At 56.8% G+C, this 18623-nt stretch overlaps 7 protein-coding genes and 1 non-coding gene across 8 annotated transcripts; 6 read left to right on the top strand and 2 right to left on the bottom strand.

Annotated features, from left to right (window-relative positions):
• The first annotated feature begins 60 nt into the window (after nt 1-60).
• BCV69DRAFT_283216 (DAHP synthetase) lies at nt 61-1920 on the top strand. The gene is made up of 3 exons (XM_025492627.1): nt 61-552; nt 638-1568; nt 1646-1920. The coding sequence occupies exons 1-3, from the start codon at nt 137-139 to the stop codon at nt 1814-1816; spliced, it is 1518 nt and encodes a 505-aa protein (XP_025347503.1). The 5' UTR covers nt 61-136; the 3' UTR covers nt 1817-1920.
• BCV69DRAFT_283215 (hypothetical protein) lies at nt 1693-2942 on the top strand (the record flags this gene model as incomplete). The annotated part of the gene is made up of 1 exon (XM_025492626.1): nt 1693-2942. A coding segment is annotated over exon 1 (593 nt), but the record flags the coding sequence as incomplete, so codon positions are not given.
• Nucleotides 2943-3293: 351 nt separating this feature from the next.
• Nucleotides 3294-4736, top strand: BCV69DRAFT_249697 (putative aspartate aminotransferase, cytoplasmic; the record flags this gene model as incomplete). Its single annotated transcript, XM_025490352.1, has 3 exons — nt 3294-3349; nt 3444-3561; nt 3648-4736. The coding sequence occupies 3 exons, from the start codon at nt 3294-3296 to the stop codon at nt 4734-4736; spliced, it is 1263 nt and encodes a 420-aa protein (XP_025347501.1).
• Nucleotides 4737-5084: 348 nt separating this feature from the next.
• BCV69DRAFT_t26 lies at nt 5085-5170 on the top strand. The gene has a single exon. It is a non-coding gene; the product is annotated as a tRNA-Met (tRNA).
• A 143-nt stretch (nt 5171-5313) lies between these two features.
• Nucleotides 5314-7270, top strand: BCV69DRAFT_277595 (hypothetical protein; the record flags this gene model as incomplete). Its single annotated transcript, XM_025491159.1, has 3 exons — nt 5314-5931; nt 6023-6256; nt 6344-7270. The coding sequence occupies 3 exons, from the start codon at nt 5314-5316 to the stop codon at nt 7268-7270; spliced, it is 1779 nt and encodes a 592-aa protein (XP_025347500.1).
• BCV69DRAFT_270773 (hypothetical protein) lies at nt 7037-13800 on the bottom strand. Its single transcript, XM_025490935.1, has 2 exons — nt 13566-13800; nt 7037-13461 (listed from the first exon to the last, which is right to left on the bottom strand). Exons 1-2 carry the CDS (start codon nt 13579-13581, stop codon nt 7457-7459), a joined length of 6021 nt encoding a protein of 2006 aa, XP_025347499.1. The 5' UTR covers nt 13582-13800; the 3' UTR covers nt 7037-7456.
• Nucleotides 13801-14230: 430 nt separating this feature from the next.
• BCV69DRAFT_206433 (hypothetical protein) lies at nt 14231-16817 on the bottom strand. Its single transcript, XM_025489722.1, has one exon. The coding sequence runs from the start codon at nt 16502-16504 to the stop codon at nt 14342-14344; it is 2163 nt and encodes a 720-aa protein (XP_025347498.1). The 5' UTR covers nt 16505-16817; the 3' UTR covers nt 14231-14341.
• Nucleotides 16654-18575, top strand: BCV69DRAFT_283211 (putative PGK1-phosphoglycerate kinase). Its single transcript, XM_025492625.1, has 3 exons — nt 16654-17107; nt 17186-17280; nt 17355-18575. Exons 1-3 carry the CDS (start codon nt 17043-17045, stop codon nt 18446-18448), a joined length of 1254 nt encoding a protein of 417 aa, XP_025347497.1. The 5' UTR covers nt 16654-17042; the 3' UTR covers nt 18449-18575.
• The last annotated feature ends 48 nt before the right edge of the window (nt 18576-18623 follow it).

The following is an 18623-nucleotide window of genomic DNA, read 5'->3' as shown; positions in this document are numbered from 1 at the left end:
CGCCGCCTTCCCGCAAAGAGCTGCAAGGTCCCTCATGCGGGGAAAAGAGTCACCCCAGACCTCCTCCCCAACTTCGCATCTACCATCTAGCATACCTACGTACGACGGCAGCGATCCTCCTGCCCACCAAACCAGCATGAGCAATGGAACAGAGTGGTCACCATCTTCCTGGCGCTCGCGCCCAATCGCGCAAGACGTGCACTACCCCGACGCTGCCGCTCTCAAGAAGACTCTCGATCGACTGCAGACTCTCCCGGGCATTGTCACTCCTTCCTCCATCGCCCACCTCTCTTCCCGCTTGAAGGATGTAGCTCAGGGTAAAGCATTTCTGTTGCAAGCGGGGGACTGTGCTGAGCTCTTCGAAGACTGCAGGGCGGACAAGGTGGAGGCGAAGCTCCGGCTGATCCTCATGATGAGCTTGGTCGTTGTTTGGGGAGCCAGAGTACCAGTGGTGCGAGTGGGGAGGATTGCTGGACAGTATGGCAAGCCACGGAGTAAAGACAAGGAAATGGTAGAGATCGATGGAGTGAGGAAGGAGGTCCTGACCTTCCGGTGAGTCAGACGGGGTGACCTGCCGCCAACGAGGAAAGGATTTGCAGCTCATCCTCTGCTCTCTGCCTCACGATCTTTCTTGCAGAGGAGACAACGTAAACGGCTTTTCTGTGAATGACCGTACACCTGACCCCGACAGGCTCACTCAAGCCTACTTCCATTCTTCTGCGACTCTCAACCACATCAGAGGTCTCTTAGACAGCGGCTTTGCGGACTTGCATGCCCCCCTCTCCTTCACATTCGACCACGTGCGCGACCAGACTCTGCAGCAATCGTACGAGGATATCGTCGACTCCATCACCGACTCCCTCGACTTCATGAAGACAGTCGGTGCAGACCCTTCTTCTTCTGGGAGCAGTGACCAGGGTACTCTGAATCGTGTCGACTACTTCGTCTCCCACGAGGGTCTCATGCTTGAGTACGAGGAAGCTTTAACGAGGGAGGTGCGGGGCCCGCCTTCATCGCGGCGCGGACCCGAGGCTGGGCACTACAACCTCTCCACTCATCTTCTCTGGCTGGGCGATCGGACAAGAGCGGCAGATGGAGCTCATATGGAGTATTTCAGGGGCATCAAGAATCCCATCGGCATCAAAGTCGGGCCAACAATGAAGCCGGATGAGCTGGTCAGGGTACTGGACATTGTGGACCCCGACTGTGTTCCCGGGAGAGTCACTTTGATCGGCAGGTTCGGCGCAAGCAAGATCGAAAAGTCTTTGCCGCCACTGATCAAAGCCGTTCAAGCTTCGCCGCACGCATCCTCGGTAATCTGGACCTCAGATCCCATGCATGGAAACACCGTGTCCCCGCCTTCGCACCCCAGCATCAAGACTCGCAGGTTCGAAGACATTGTGTTTGAGCTCTCGGCCTCGTTCAGGGTGCACGCCGAGTGTGGCTCACGCCTGGGAGGCGCACATTTGGAGCTGACCGGCGAGCTCGACGAAGAGGGCAACAGTGTGACAGAGTGTGTCGGCGGCAGTATGCAATTGGGCGAGGAAGAGCTGCAAAAGAGGTATTTGGTGAGTGTTATGAGGATCGACGATGCTTGTTAACACAAGGCCTTACTTAAATTCCTCTCTCGGCTTCCCCTTTGCAGACGCACTGCGATCCTCGGCTGAACGCTGAGCAATCTCTCGATATAGCTTTCCTCATCTCGCATGCCCTCAAGAGTCAGCGTCTGGCTCGGAGAAGTGCTAGCATGGACAGTCTCAGTGGTAGAAGCAAAAGTCAGATCACTTCAAGGGATGTGAGCCAAGCGAGGGCATGATCGGCAAGGGCATGAAATGAGAGGAGTGGGATCCTTGTACTGCCACTTGTAGAGCATTGCATATGATCGCCGCCTCACACAATTCCAGTTCGCGTTGTGCACTGTATCGTCTAGCTCTCGCTGCGAAACCGGCCTGCCCGGACCAATCGGCGAGGCTTGAGTGCGATTTCACGCGGGCCCGGTTCCTGTGCCACAATTTGCGATCGATGACTTCATGCAGGCGGGGCAGCCAGCCACTGCGCCTCTGGTCCGGATGTCCTACGGCTTGAGTGCTGCTTCCGGCGATGTCCTCGTCCCGGGGTCTGACTGATTGCCTTGGCCTGCTGGACACCTTGCAGAGAGACAGAAGCCGGATTGGAGGAGAGGAACGAGATGAGGGGAAGGCGGGGGAAGAGGACATACAGAGCGGGGTGTCTGTGGGAAAAGGGTTCCAGGTGGTCGGGCGAGCGTGGAGGAGGGGGTTGGATAAGATTCTTGTTTCCGGTACTTATCTCACCTACCTTCACCACCGTCTATCTTCTCCTCATCTGTTTGATTTCCCACCGCCTACAACGTCTCTCCGCCCCTTACCTCGACCTCGTCTGCTCGGACCTTTTGCTGCCCCACGACTTGCCCTTAGAGGATCCGCCCTCAAGCTCTCGCCGTCTCTCCAGCCGGAGATCACTCCCAACAGAGCGCTCATTCCTACCAGCGACTGCTCAGCAACCAGATCAGTTGATCACTTTCGCTCCCACTGTTCAGATCTCTTCGTGAAACCATTATCGGCTGCCTCGACCCCGCAAATTAGCCTAGCCAATCCCTCTGCAGCGCAAGATGGCCTCGCAGCGAGTCTCACAGGTGGGCAAGCATCTCGGGGGTGTGAACCCCGGCGTCGTAGGTAAGTACTTTGCTGTATGTGGGATCTAGTCTCAGGAACGATTTGGCTGGCAAGGAAGGTAGTTCGCTGCGTTTGTCCCCGGGGCACGTCATGCGAGTCAGGTGGGCTGCTGGTGAGGCTCGGGCGAGAAAGCCGGCTTTTTGGCTGGCGTACGGCTGGGCCGGCGGGCCAGGCAAGCGCGGGCTCCGGAGGGCTGATTAGAGGTTCTCCCGGGAGCAATGGCGGCAGTCAAGACAAAGGAACAGAAAAGAATGCCACATAGAAGAAGATCACCATACTTCGATGGATACCGAAGCGTATGGCCGGGCGAGGACGGCGTGGGCACGGGTTCCGGTCGGTGGTTGGGTCTGCTGACTGACTGCCTTGACCTCGGCGTGGCTGGCGGGGTGGCCCGCGTGTCAGGCGGGTGGGACTTCTCCGTGTTCCGAAACTCGAATCGGCCGCTCAGATGTCCGTCGTTGCTGCTGCTTCTCTGATCTCTCGCTGACTCACTTTGCTTCTATCCATCTTGACGACTACACCGTTCCTCCTTGCCGTCTTCTCGACCACTGGTATACCTCCCCGCCCTCACACTCCTTCCACCCTCCCACATAAATCGTCATGGCTGCTCCCGCCACAGAGGTCTGGTCGTCGGTACCCGAGGCTCCACCTGATGCGTGGGTATGGCGGATACTCAACTTCGCGGCAATAGGAAAGCTGGACAGCAGCTGACCGGACGTTTTGCATCACTTTCCTCTTGCTCTTTTATAGCATCTTTCAGCTGACAGCAGCCTACAAGGCCGACCAATACGAGAAGAAGGTCAACCTGGGTGTTGGAGCTTACAGAGACAACAATGGCAACCCCTGGGTGCTGCCGTCTGTGAAGAAGGTGAGTCGGCAAGCTGGAAAGATACGGCCACGATGTGTCGTCGGAACTCACTCACACTGCTTCTCTCTCTGCGTCATTGCAACCAGGCCCAAGCTGCTCTGATCGCAGATGAGTCAGTAGACCACGAGTACCTGTCCATCACAGGTCTCGCCGAGTTCACCGCCGCCTCAGCCAAGCTCATCCTCGGTGCTGACTCTGCAGCAATTGCAGAGAAGCGGGTGGCCTCCGTGCAAACCATTAGTGGAACAGGCGCAAATCATCTGGGCGCGACTTTCCTGTCCAAGTTCTACGACTTCAGTAAGCACGGAGGTGGAAAGCGTGAGATTCACATCTCGAATCCCACATGGGCCAATCACAAGGCCATCTTCAACATGTGCCAGATCAACCCGGTGGACTACCCTTACTACGATGCAAAGACTGTGGGCCTGGACTTTGAGGGCTTCACTGGTGCGCTCAAGTCTGCACCCGATGGATCCGTCTTCCTGCTGCATGCTTGCGCTCACAACCCCACGGGAGTAGACCCGACCCGGGATCAATGGCATCAAATTGCAGACATCTTCGAGTCCAAGAAGCACCTTGCCTTCTTTGACTGTGCCTACCAAGGCTTCGCATCAGGAGACCTTGATGCAGATGCCTACAGCGTTCGCCACTTTGTCGCACGCAAGAGCATCTCTGTTCTGGTCTGCCAATCGTTCGCAAAGAACGCCGGTCTGTACGGAGAGCGTGCAGGAGCCCTTCACGTCATCTCTGCCACGCCCGAGCAGAACAAGGCCGTCTTCTCGCAACTAGCTGTGATTCAGCGAGCCGAGATCTCCAACCCGCCGGCATTCGGAGCTAGGGTGGTGACTCTGCTGCTGACAGACCCATCGCTGTGGGCGCAATGGCAGAAGGACGTCAAGGAGATGGCCGGCAGGATCATCGAGATGCGCAAGGCTCTCTTCAGTCTGCTGACTGAGAAGTTCAAGACGCCCGCACCTGGAGGCAGCTGGGATCACATCATGAAGCAAATTGGAATGTTCAGCTTTTTGGGTCTCAGCCCCAAGCAAGTCAAGATGATCGTAGACGAGGGACACATCTACATGACGGCCAACTCGAGAATCTCCATGGCCGGACTCACCACCTCCAACGTCGAGTACGTGGCGAGCTGGATTGACAAGGCTGCCCGGAGTGCTTAGAGAAGTCATCCGGAGTGATTAGAAAGCGAACCTCTCCTGCATTATTTGCTCACTCGCTCTGCGCTCGACGCTAGACTCCCCATACCTCCTTCGCCTCGTCGACCTTTGCACATCGACTTGGTCTGTATTATTCTCCTTGCTACTTTTCCCCATCCATACAATCTGTTTGCTGTCAACCAAGCGTCGGTGAGGGGAGCTGCGCCTGTGTGACTCGTGTGGGCGCGGGGCTGATCTGAGCACGAGGATGCGGAGGTGAGCATCTGAGTTCGTCATTCGTCTGGCTGCGTTGAAACGCTCGGACGTTCATACTGCGTAATTGGTGCTTGCTCCTTCTCATCGATGAAAAATGCTTTGGTGGTGTAGTTGGTAAGACATGGGATTCATAGCTCTGTTAATGCACCCCAAGATCGCGAGTTCGAGCCTCGCCCGAAGCACCTTTTTTGCGCCAGGCATCTCCACGAAGATGCTTTTGCGCTCGAGCCACGCAGGTCAGATTGCATTGTTCTACCTCTTGGTGGAGTAGCTCTCACCTTCGTCCTTACCTACCATACCGTTTACAGACCCTTGAATCGCTGGTATGCCGTCTTCCTCCTCGGTGCCTCCTTCCGAGACGCTCTTCAAGTCCTCTCTGCGAGATTCTGCTCGCACCCGGCCTGGCCCCTCCTCGACGGCAGGCAGCAATGCGGACCAATGGCCCCCCTCTATGAATGCCTCACACCTTGACCCCTCACAATGGGCCTACCTCGCCGAAGGGGGCAAGAATCTCCTACTACGCTTCGATGGAGATCTCCAAGCGGGGAAAGAGGCGGGGTGGGTAAATGCAAATGGGAGTAGGGCATTGGCGCTGCGACTCGTCAAGTCTGAGCGAGAGCAAGGGGCAAGCTCCTCCTCCTTCTCTTCTACTTCGGGCTCTGCGGACTCACTACCGCCTCGACCGAACTTTGAGGCGTCAGTCATTGCTCCGCTCCTGGGAAAGGAGCACATCCTCCCGCCGACGGCGCGCATCTCCCTCGAGGGTGAACAAATGGGAGCAGGCAGCCTCTTCCTGGAGAAGGTAGCGGCGAGGATCGAGCTTGCTCGCCCGGCAGAGCGACGTAGGGTCGCCGGTGTGGACCTTGAGGCGGGCTTCGTGGACATGGTGGAGGATCTGACGTGGACTGCACCCGGGGATGAGGTGCTTGCCGTGGAGATTAAGGTAAGTTGAGCAGATGACTGGCTGCCTTCCTGACTGGCTGCTGATAGAGGCACTGCTCGCTCGGTTCTCTTGTGCCACTCTGCCCTTCCAGCCAAAGTGGCTCTTCCCCACTGGCAAGTACTCGCGCTACAAGAAGCATCGCGTCCTCAAGTCCCAGGGTCAGCTCACGCTCGAGCAATGGAACGCCCTGTATGACCCTCTGGACCTCGTCTCTGGTGATGCGGAGAGGATACACAAGGCTACTGAGGCGTTGGTGCAGGATTGGGAGAGTGGAGGCAACAACTTGCGAGTGTTCATGGGCGGACAGGCGGTGAGGGATGCGAAGGTCAGTTGTCAGAGGCTCAGAGGATCGGACGAGTACTCGTTCGTGTCAAGCTGACTTATATTGCCCGCCTCGTCCCCTTCGTAACAGTCCAATGATCTACAGCGGCTCCTCTCACGGCTGTTCCCCCAGTCCAACCCCACCCATACTTCCAGCAGCCAAATTCTTGTTTCTCTCCTAAAGGACATACTCTCCACCTCGGATACGCAAGCTGTCCTACAGAGATTGGCGCATCTGCAGTCCAGCCTTGCACCACTGGATATTCAGACCCTCTCGACCTGGTGGAGAGCACAGACGGGCGGTCAAGCTCTCGGACAGGAAGGAGACGGCAGCAACTCTTCCTCATCTCCTCTCTCAGCTCCTCCGAGCCTCGAAGAGTACCGAGAATTCGCCCAGGACTGGTTGAAACTTCAACCTCGCTCTGACGCCGAGGACGATGGGCAGCAAGAGCCGACTTCCTCCTCCTCCTCGTCGGTCGCACTCACGCTCCGCCAGGCCGTCCTCGGAACCCTCCTCTCTGCGACCTTCAAGGACTGTTCCCTCTTCCTGCGTCTAGGCCCAGAGCAAGAGGATATGACACCCAGCACTAGTACTGCCCCTGTTTCGACTTCGACTGCGGGCGGCGCTGTGGAGAATGAGCCCAGGCAGGAGCTGCAGACGCAGTCCCTCACCTCTGTCACGGAAAACTCTTCTGCTCCTGCTGCTTCTTCTAGCACCACAAATTCGCTTGCCGCCTCGCTCTCCGCATCGGCCTCCGCATTGCTGGGTGGGTCTTCCTCCTACCTGGACCCGAAGCTCGTTGGACCCCATGTTGGGGAACGCAACACCCCTCGGGAAGAGAGTGAAGGCAGCGGACGGCAGACGGGTGCAGCAGCGACAGTGGGCCATATGCTGCGCATCATCGATGTCGATGCCAAGCCGTTGCGAAAGTTGAACTACTGGCTCGAGCTTGAGGGGCAGCTGGAGGAGGCTTTTGAGCTTTGGAAGGACAGGGTAGGGTTGCCTGAGACGGAATGAGGGAGATACGCAAAGGAGGGATGTAGGCAAAGGTCTTGATTGCAGATGAAATCTACAAGTGTTGAGAAGCATGGCAAGGTCAAGCAGAAGAGAGCTTGTATCGATCTATTTCTCGTCCCTTCCGACAACAGCCGAAGCTTTCCCTTCCCTCCTCTCACCTTTTCCCTTCACGCCGTCGATGTCGCTTCATCCCTTCCACTGACCCATAGCAGCATAGTCATCGCCCGTATCACCGCTAGCTTCCAATCCAGCAAGGAGTGCCTTTTGACTGAATCCCTTGCCCTTCTTACCACCAGCCGCAAGCGCAGCCTCAAGTAAGGATTGTCCTCCCTCGGCTGCTCCAGCAGCCTGCCCCTTGGTTCCAACTCCAGCTCCACTTGCTGCACCAGGGGTAAAGAGGTCCAAGACTTGCTCTGTAGCCATACTGTCCAGTCCCTTGTTCTGCTGTGTGACAATGGCATTGGCTACATTGAGCTTGAATTGCTGCAGACCCATGATACGTGCCTCCAGAGTGTCTCGTGTGATCAAACGGTACACGTTCACCACCCTCTTCTGTCCCAGACGGTGTGCGCGATCCATTGCCTGGAGGTCCTTCATGGGATTCCAGTCGTGCTCGACAAAAATGACCGTATCTGCTCCCGTGAGCGTCAGGCCCAATCCACCCACTTGAGTAGTGAGGAGGAGCACATCGATGGATGGATCCGAATTGAATTGCGTCACGATTCCATGCCGCTTCTCAGAAGGGACGGATCCATCCAACCGCATGTAGGTTACAGATGGCATGTGAACCTTGAAGAGTTCGTGCTCAATGATGTTCATCATCTGCTTCATCTGACAGAAGATTAAGACTCGATGCTGCGAGGAGATGGGACCGTCATCGAGGGCACTGCTGCCTGCACTACCATTGTTGGCTGAGGGCAAGCCGATACCGCATGTTTGAAGGAGTTCGCGTAGGGCTTCCAATTTGGGAGCATGCCGGATGTCCTTAAGTGAGCCACCGCTCTTGACGAGACGGTCCTCAATGGCGCGATGCTTTGGATTCGAGGCGTCAAAGACGAGGGAAGGATGATTGACAAGCTTGCGGAGGTATTGCAAAGTCTGGAAGACGTGCTGCTTCTCCTCCAGTGGTGCCTCGTCTTCGCCTTCCAAAAGTTCCTCGACGTCCTTGCCGCCACGATTGTAGTCATCGTACAGCTCCTTCTGGACTGCTCCAAGGTCACACTCCACGTCCTGAATGATCTTGGGCGGCAGATCGTCGAGGACATCATCTTTGAGTCTCCTCAGTAGGAATGGCAGTACCTGCTTGTGGAGTGACTCCAGCGCCAACGAGGCCGCCTCGGACTCCTTTGCCGAAGCCTTGCCCTCCCTCGTGGCCAGAATAGGCTTGCCGAATCGCTCGTGGAAGGAGCGCTCTGTGCCTAGGAAGCCGGGCATGAGGAAGTCGAAGAGAGACCAAAGCTCGAGGACATTATTCTGCACCGGCGTACCCGTCAAGATCAACCGATGAACGGCCTTGATCATCTTGACCGCTTGTGTCGTCTTGGTCTTGCCTCCCTTGATGATATGTCCTTCGTCAAGAATGCAGTAGTGCCAGTTGAGAGTTGAGAGATAGGCAATATCGTTTCGCACTACATCGTAGGACATGACCACGACGTCGTGCTTGGCGAACTGCGATTGCAGTGCCTGCCTTTCGGCGGGCACGCCAGAGTACAACAGTGGCGAGAGATTCGTGGCATACTTCTGGATCTCGTGATACCAGTGTCCCGTTAGCGTCGGTGGACATACCACCAATGACGGTAGTGGAGCCGAGTCTGGGCTTCTGGAGTCTTTCCACCTCTCATCCCTCTCGAAGTGCTTGCTGGCCAGAATGCAAATCGACTGCAGCGTCTTGCCAAGTCCCATATCGTCGCACAAGATCCCATGCAGCTGGAATTTGGCAAGGAAGTTCATCCAGCTAACTCCCTCACGCTGATACTTGCGGAGGTCAGCATTGACTTCGACTGGCATCTCGTACGGTTCGACCTTGTTACCGTCCAGGAGTTGGGAAAGGAACTTGCGCTCCTCGTCCCTTCTCTGGAGTAGATCAGCAGGGAAGCCGACAGGGTCTGGCAGTCCGGCCTCGAGGGGGACCATCTTGATGAGGGAAGCGAATGTGTTCGTGGCCATCAGGCGCACAGCATCATCTGAGTCAGACATCCTCCCCAAGATCGGCACGATCAAGACGATCACGTATGGCAAGAGCTTCAGGTCCAGGCGATTGACGACGTGCGACAGCAACTCAATGGCACCCTGACGATTGGTAAGACTCTTGACATCTCCCAAGACTGGCAGCACGTCCCTCACGATGTGTATCATCGTCGACTGTGTCATCGAGTCCGCCAGGCTGCTGAGGCACTTTGCAGCGGCGGACCGTACGACGGCAAAGGAGCTGCAGAGGGCAGCTGAAAGCACTGGAAGCAAAGAGTCCAGTCGTCCTTGATGATCTTGTGTGAGATGAATGCTGACGGCTTCGATCAAAGTACAGCCGTCCAGCACACCTTGACCTTTCTCAGCACTCGCCCCTAGCAATGCGTCTCCATCTTGACCACTGAACACCTCGATGAGGGTCGCTGTCATACCTTCCCAGAGGGCGGGGGCCAGATCGAACAGATCCTTCCCGAAGCGGTCGGCCATCTCTTGCAGCGTCATCTCAGCACCTCGTCGAATGAGCTTGCCCTGTCGAACCTCCTCGCTCTCATCCAAGTCGACATTGGGAGCGGCTGCCGCTTTGCCTCTACTTCTGGCAGAGAGAGGCTCATTGAGCGACAGAATGCCTTCCCTCGTCTTCTTGGTGGCCTCAAAGATGGCTGTCCTGGTTGCGTCCTGGCAAACAAATGCGCAGAGATTCTTGACTATCTTGGGCGAAGGATCCGCCTTGGCAAGGGGAGACCTGCAAAAAGCTACAAAGCTGGCTACCCCTCGTGCCGACCTCTGTTGTAGGTCGACGTTTTCCTCGAACTTGACACTGTTCATGATGCTTCTAATGATCGGATTGAGCTTCGATGGCAACGTCTTGAGGGCGATGAGAGCGGCAGAGATGGCTGCGTAGACCTGGGTGTCTTGCTTGTCCTTCGCATCGCGGTAGAAGGCCACGGCAGCAATGATCTTGTGTCGTCTGTCGCTGAGGAGCGGAAGAACCATTTGTCGCAGCTTGGGGCCGATTGCAGTAGAGAGCAAATCGTAGTCACTCGTGACGACACGTTGCGCACTCTCGACGGTAAAGGCGCTATGATCGTGACCAAGAGAATCAACGTACGTGGGCAACGTGGGAAGCTTGGCCTTTGGTACCTTGCCTTCATTTTGGAAGGCTCGCAGTAGTGCGACGCAATCAGTCTGCATCCTTGTCAGGCGAAGCGTCATCTCGCTCCATGTGGGCGGCGGAGGGGCATTGATCAGATCAAGTAGCCTGTCCGTCAGGGAGGCAGTCGAAGAGACCATCTCTCCCGCCTCAGCCCACTCCTGAACTACTGTGGCAGCAAGACACTTTTGTAGGGCCGAGTGCGAGTCTAGATACTGCAGCAGCAAATAAGCTGCGTTGTCTGTCGAGAGACTGGCGAATGCTACACCCAGTGCATGAGCTGCACCAAGTCGACCCCTAATGACCGTATCCACGCCTATCAGCGCGAGATCCTGATTCAAGATAGACTTGTCCACGTTGTAGCGACTGCCATCGGTTGAGGTGGTGGCCACGGCAGTGTAGAAGAGAGTGAAGTCAAATGGTGTACCAAGTGGTGTCATCAAGATACGCAACATTGAGTCGATGTGCGGTACCAAGAAGTCTGTCAAGGTACTGGAGCTGTTTGCGCATCCCAAAGCAGCATGCCAAGCCCGAGTTGTTGCTTCACGGATGTGTGGCTTCTCCTCCACGATGAGGTTCTGAAAGAGCAGGCGAAAGACTCGGTCGTCGAGCCACCCATCCTGGGTCAGATCTCCAGCTAGGAATACCTGCAGCGTGTTGAGTACAGAGAGACGGACAGATGTGATAGTGTGTCGGAAGAAGGGATAGGTGAGGGGGACTAGACTTGCTAGAGGCTTGCCTGATGTGCGCAGAAGATCGATGACAGCTTGGTGGCGCAACAGAAGTGCGAGTAGATCCATGACGCTGCCCGTGGAGCTGTTGAGGTCGTCTTTGAGGTCGCTGAGGCAGTTCCAGAGGGTTTTCAGAAGATTGGGCAGTCTATCTGACAAGTCTCGCACCAGAACATTGTCTGCCATTGGCAGCAAAACGCTCGAAGCAGCAGCTCGAATGTCATCATCACTGTCGCCAAGGCAGAGCACTGCGACATCGACGACCTCCGCGAGTGATGCTGTTTCAACATCACCACCTTGTATTGCAGACCGGTTGCGAGCCTCGATGACCCAACGCAGCCCACTGAGCCCAGCATGCCTGACTTCCCAAGCATACCCAGCATCCCCGCGTCGTCCTAGTCGTTTCTCGTCTTCGGACACGACAAAGCTCTGCCGGATCATGGCAAGCAGGACTCGCTGGGTCTGCTGCACAGACTCTTTGCTCATATGAGGCAGCAACGCCGAAAGAGCTTGTGCTCCTACCTCCCTGACTGGCGCGACGACGTGGTCGAAGACGAAGTCGCTGAGTCGATCCAGAGAGAGGAGACAGATGATCTTGACTGCACAATCTTCCGCCCACTTGGCCTTGCGCGCTCGGTTCTCGGCGTCACTTGCAGCCAAGAGGGACATGCCGGCGCCGACGCCTTGGTTTGAGAAGATTGAGCGCAGACCCAGACATGCACCATGTCTTGTCTCCCATCGAGGAGAGAAGAGATCAAGCAAGAGAAGCGATGTCAGATGAGCAAAGGGCCACTCGCCGGGAGGTGCGACGAGGGAGACTGTGTTGGAAGTCACCGTGCTGGAAGCGGCTGCTAAAGTCTTACTGCCTACACCGGGAGATGCAATGGGACTCGACCCGTTAGTGGAGTTGCCATTCGCGTGAGCCTTCTGGCCAGCCTCGATGTAGTCTGTGGGTGTCACAGCGCCGGATCGGCTCGGCGTCTTGATGCGTAGCCCAGTAGCACTCGAGAAAGTCTCTGCTGCTGAAGGTGTGGTCGCAGAGGCACCAGCGGATCCAGCACCGTCCAACACTCGAGTCTTACCACTGTCCATCGTGGCAGAAGAAATGTTGCCAAGGTTTTTGCCTTCCAGCTTCCGTTTCCTCTTGAGTTGGTTGCGTTCTCTAGCGCTGAGCTTACTCAGGTCAACCTCTTCGGCAGGGCTTGGTGGTGCGGCCGGCGTAGTGGGCGTAGTGGCTTCTCGTTTAACAGTGGTGGGTGCTGTAGCAGAGGATGTCGCAGTAGAGGCGGGAGAAGCAGCACTGCTACCGCCAGGTGTAAAGCGTGGAGGTGGTAGTTTCGAGATGAGACTTGCAGGAGGTAGACCGGGAGAAGAAACCGTCGAGGCAGTTTTGCCAGCGGCATAGTTTGCTTCTCCTTGCTTGAGCTCTTCTTCCATGTCGAGACCAATGTCCATGTCGATACCGCCCATGCCGCCCAGTCCCATCTTTGCCATGTCAGCTTTGGCTTGAGCCAAGCGGTCAGCTACCGTACCTCCAGCAGAGAAGATGTCGTATTCCTTTCCGGTAGAAGAGAGCAGCTTGACTCCATTCTTCAGCACAAGAGGTAGATCGAAGTTTCCGAATGACAGTAGATCGTCCTGAGACATGGGAGCGAGTGCGTCGGCAGACGCTTCGGCATCTTGGATGAGCTCCTGTTTGATTGCTGACGAGGATGAGGCAGCTGCTGTCTCGGAGATGGGGTCCCATACTCCTGCACCTCTACAGATGGACTCGATGGCCAGAGCAGCTGCTTCACGAGTATCCCATGACCGTGAGTGGAGGAAAGGTACGATGCGCGAACAGAGGTGAAGTGCCTCGTCCCATTCACCCCGAGTACCATGATAGACGTCGATAGCATGCTGCTGCTGCTGAGGTTTGTGAGACGCATCCGCCTCCTGACCCAACGAGGGAGGCGGAGAGCCTTCAGCTTTGATCGACGGTCCGCTCTCTTTCGGCAGAGGTTGGTGAGAAGTTGCGCCTCCTCGGACTCGCTGACTTGCGATTTGTCCAAGTTGACGAGCGGCTGTGCTTTTGATGGCTGGAGTGGAGCCAGTGTCGAGTAAGGAGACGAGCCGCTCAAGGCCTGTGAATGAGTGGGAGGAGATGAGCACTCGCAGTCAGATACGAGCTTGCGCAGCGCCGCATAGGCAATTGGGTCAAGAGGCTACCCCTGGCCACGCTACTCACGAGTGGCAGCGGCCATGTTTCTTCACCGCCGTCTTCACCCTCTGACGACGAGAAGGTCCTTCTCAACCTCTTCTCACTTAGGACTAGATTCGCCTTGAGCTCTGAGAGCTACACTTTACCTATGCTTCTCCTCTTTCCGTCGGGCAACGGAAGCAGGAGGGAGCAAGGGGTCTGTGCGTCTTGCCGTGGTTCCGATGCGCGCGCAGAAGGCTCGGGAGGGGGAAAGATGACGGCAGGGCGGCGGGGCGTGGGAGAGCGGGGTGGTCCCCCTCTTGATCTTATATCTGCCTGCGCCTGGCCTGGCCTGGCCTCTGCGCCACGCGCGCATGTGCCTGCCTGCCTGCCTGCCTGCCTTTGCCAGCCTTCTCAAACCGGCTCAGAATCTCAAACCTCAAGCCTCACTCAGCCCACGCACACGGCACTTCCTCTTCCGGCCCGGAACGGAACGGAAGCCCCACCTACATGACCATCCCTTTTTTCTTCACCATCTTCCACGTCGCGCTCCTCTGGACTCTCATACGTACGCGGAGCACAGCAGCGCCGAAACGGTATAGGCCTCGCTCGCCTGCTTCTTCAGCCAGATTTGCATCAACGGCGGCGGCAGCGGTACTACAGAGAACGGGAGATGTATTGGCACAACAGAGTTTTGGTAAAGACAACGACGCATCTAAAGGGAGGGCAGATGATGGTGGATGGGGGGGAAAGGTACTGCGAACGCTAAACTTTGATCGGTCTCATGAACACCACTGTACTACGACTTCCGCAGCTGCTTTGCTCTACTCCTGCTGCTCCAAGGGCTCTGCCAAGAATTGCTGCTCAGGCTGCTCGACCTGTTCTGCCTGCTCGACCTGTTCTGGCTGGTCCGGCTGCTCATTGATCAGATCCTGAGCTACAAACTCCTGCTCTGGCTCCTGGTCCTGCAGCTCTTGTTGCTGTTCTTGCTCCTGCCCCTCTGCTTGCTGCTCCTGATGATGCTCCTGCTGCCCTTCTTCGTACTGCTGCTCTTCATGCTGTGGCTCTTCCATTTGCTGCCCATCGCCTGGCTGTTCCTCTTGCTGCTGTTCCTGTAGCTGCTGCTGCTGCTGCTGCTGCTGCTGCTGCTGCTGCTGCTCCTCCTCTTCCTGTTGGGCCTGAGCCTGCTGTATAGCCTGGGCAGCTTGCGCCTGCAGCTGTTCTTCATGTTGCTGCTGAGCTGCTGCTGCCGCAGCCGCGAGGTCCTGCGCCAACTGGTGACCCTGCTCTTCGTCTCCCAACTGTGGCTGATGTTCTTGCTGCTCCTGTTGAACTCCGTCCAGCTGGTGATGCTGCTGATTCTCATAACCTTCCGGGTTCTGCTCAAGGTATGCAGAAGCATCTGCTTCCCCCTGATCATCCACACCCTCAGCGCCCATTGTATCGTTGGGGTCTTCGCCCTCTTCATATCCATCCTTGTCAGTCTTGCGCTTCTTCTTTGGCTTGCCGTCTTGACTATCTCCAGGTCGACGGATGCCCTTGCTGTTGCTACCTCCTGGCTGAAGTGAGCAAGGTTTGCTTAGGAATTTGCAGTACACGCACTTGTTGCCAGGAATGTGGAAGCACGGCAGTGGATTGTCGTAGCCGGTACACCGGTCGCATGGGTGTTCTGCAAGTGGGTACGTATCAGCCATCTGCTGAGCAGACTGGACGTGCTTCTGACGACCCGAAGAGACACTTGGCGGACAAGGGAAGACGAATCGCTTGATGTTGGTGCCTTCCACCACGGGACCGCTGCAGAAGGCGTGACCCGATCCAGGACGGTGGGTGTGACCACCGATCGTGTTCGGCACTGTGCCCGGTGCTCGTGAACCTCGAACCTTAGTTTTGGGGATTGTGTGGTCGGAAGCCGAAGGGTCATCGGGATGCTGCTGCTGGTTGTAGGCTGCGATGTTGGCTTGGTAGTTGGGGTTACTGTAAGGATTCGCGGCAGCAGCGGCGTTGGCATAGCTGGACAGTTGAGCATAGTCCCAGGTCTGTCCATTGCGTTGCGATTGGGCAGCGAGAGCGGCGGCAATGGCGTAGGCTGGGTTCACACCGGAGGATGCAGCGGCAGCGGCAGCTGCTGCTGCTGCAGCATCCCTGGCAGAGTTGTGAGTGCCATCACTACCGTAAGCAGCCTGTGAGCCATAGCCGCCATTGGGCGAAGCGGCGGAATAGGCTGCAATAGCGTTCTGTACTTGCTGCTGCTGAGCAGCTGCCTGATTGTTGCTCTCGGCAGCCATGCCTAGCAAGAGGCCAGCATCGCCAGCGTCAACTCCCTGCTCGATCTTGCCATCTTGTCCGACCTCTGCTATCTGGCCATTGTGCTCGCCGTTCTGCCCGTCCTGGAGCTCTCCAGTGCCGAGCTCACCATGTTGGAGCTTGCCATCCTGATCCAGCTGCTGTCCGTGATGCTGAGTTGCAGCGGCGGCAGCGGCTGCTGCTGCTGCCGCTTGAGCCTGAAGCTGTTGTTGACCTTGCTGCCAAGCTTCTGCGAACCTGTTCATGTCTTGAGCTCCATTGGGAAAGAAGGGAAGGAAGTCGAAGGCAGTTGCCTCGGCGGGAGCAGCTTCTGCATCGTGCTCATGCTGTTCCAGCTTGCCCTCGGCGCCTTCATGTTCGATGGGCTCCTGCTGGTGGTGGGTATCATGTTGCTGATGGTCCTGGTATTGCTGGTGATCATGATGGTATAAGTCTTCTTGGTCTCCGGTCTCGTCTTGGTGCTGAAGTTGCTGCTGATGTTCCTCGGTGGTGTGCTGGTAGACTTCGTTGATGGCGTCGGTGATGGCGGGGTCCTGGTGATGGTGATGGTGCTGGTGGATGGATGCATCGTGTTCGAGGAGCCCTTGGTCTCCAGTACCATCGTCGTGGTGTTGTTCGTGTTGTTTCACATCTCCGTCGAGATTGACGTCGGCAGTGACGTCGTGCTCGATAGCGGCAGACATTGTCGGGGGGCGGATGTGACCACGAACGCGCACTGGTATCGCGCAAAGGTGGGGGAGGTAGCGCGGTGGGAACGGGGGGGTCTGGGGGGGGGGCGAGGCTTGGCCGAGGGCTTTTGCACTTGTGCGCTCTTGGTGACCTAGTGGGTCGGACCGGTGACACCCAGCCGGGGTCAGGCGAGACAGGGAAGGGAGCGAGGTAGCAACGAGTGGATGCAGCCGATGCGTGCGTACGAGTGTCGACGTCGAGGATGCTCACTGGTGTCGATGGTGGCGAGTGAGACGGCCGAGTATGGTCCGAGGTGAAAACGAGAAGGTCAGGTCGAAAATCTCGGCTCCGTCACGTGGCTGGGGCCGTTGTGCCCGGATTAGGATTGGGGTGGAAGGAGTGGCTGGTGGAGTTGGGCGGATACGCCCGGGCCCAGAGATCGCAATGGCTGTGAAATGCACACCGATAGAGAGAATCATCGTCGTCATCACCACCATCATACCACGGCTGCGTATCCCAAGTCTGTCGTCACTCCTTTGCTACAACACCACCATGTCGCTCTCCAACAAGCTCTCCATCACCGATGTCGACCTCAAGGGCAAGAAGGTCCTGATCAGGTGAGTAGCGCTTCACCCCAAGCACGGCCCACGCTCAGAGCAGACAGCTGATCCAGCCCACCCTTTTGTCATCGTCAGGGTCGACTTCAACGTCCCCATGGATGGAGACAAGGTTACCAACCCCCAGCGTATCCAGGCCGCCATTCCCACCATCAAGTACGCCATCGAGCAGCGTGAGTAGTAGGCGCAGGTGCATATCACGTGCGTATGCAAGCTGCTGATCCCTACCACCTCCTGCCAATCACAGAGGCCAAGGCTGTCATCCTGATGTCTCACCTTGGCAGGCCAGATGGAAAGCCCGTAGCCAAGTACAGCTTGAAGCCAGTCACTGCAAAGGTCTCTGAGCTGCTCGGCAAGGACGTCAAGTTCCTCCCTGACTGCGTTGGCTCCGAGACTGAGAAGGCCGTCGCTGGCGCTTCCGATGGCGAGATCTTCCTGCTGGAGAACCTGCGATACCACATCGAGGAGGAAGGCAAGGGCACCAACGAGAAGGGAGAGAAGGTCAAGGCCGACAAGTCTGCCGTGGAGGCCTTCCGTGCCAGCCTTACCAAGCTGGCAGACGTCTACATCAACGACGCCTTCGGAACCGCACACCGAGCTCACTCTTCCATGGTCGGTGTTCAGCTGCAGGAGCGAGCCAGTGGATTCCTGATGAAGAAGGAGCTCGAATTCTTTGCTCGCGCTCTTGAGAACCCCGACCGTCCTTTCCTGTCTATCCTCGGCGGTGCCAAGGTCTCTGACAAGATTCAGCTCATCGAGAATGTCCTCGACAAGGTCAACATCCTGATCATCTGTGGTGGAATGGCCTTCACCTTCAAGAAGACTCTAGAGAACGTCAACATCGGAAACTCGCTCTTCGACGATGCAGGTGCCAAGAAGGTCGCCGAGCTCGTGGAGAAGGCAAAGAAGAACAATGTCGAGCTGGTGCTCCCCGTAGACTACGTCACCGCAGACAAGTTTGACAAGGCAGCTCAGGTCGGTGAGGCTACCGACGAGAGCGGTATCCCCGATGGCTGGATGGGACTCGATGCCGGACCAAAGTCGCGCAAGCTCTTTGCCGACGCCATTGGCAAGGCCAAGCTGATCCTTTGGAACGGCCCTGCTGGTGTCTTTGAGTTTGAGAACTTTGCCGGTGGGTCAAAGGCCATGCTCGACGCATGTCTCGAGGCAGAAAAGAAGGGAGCTACCGTCATCGTTGGTGGAGGAGACACAGCTACCGTCGTTGCCAACTACGGAGCCGAGGATGGAATCTCCCACTGCTCAACGGGTGGAGGAGCCTCGGTGGAGCTCCTGGAGGGCAAGGAGCTGCCTGGTGTCACTGCTCTGTCTGAGAAGAAATGAAGGGCGCAGGGCGAGGAGGGGAATACTCGTCCCAAGCTGTAGGCTTGTAGAGCCATTACAAAGCACGATGTAAAGATGCGATAGCAATATAGACTGAGACTCGAAGAAGTGAATGTGATGAGCAAGCTAGCAGTGTGAAACGATGACTTTTTGATTGCGTCGAGGGAGAGAGGCA

This window comes from Pseudomicrostroma glucosiphilum, assembly GCF_003144135.1.
Source record: "Pseudomicrostroma glucosiphilum strain MCA 4718 unplaced genomic scaffold BCV69scaffold_8, whole genome shotgun sequence".
Classification (NCBI taxonomy): domain Eukaryota; kingdom Fungi; phylum Basidiomycota; class Exobasidiomycetes; order Microstromatales; family Microstromataceae; genus Microstroma; species Microstroma glucosiphilum.
This window is presented reverse-complemented; position numbering and strand designations above follow the sequence as displayed.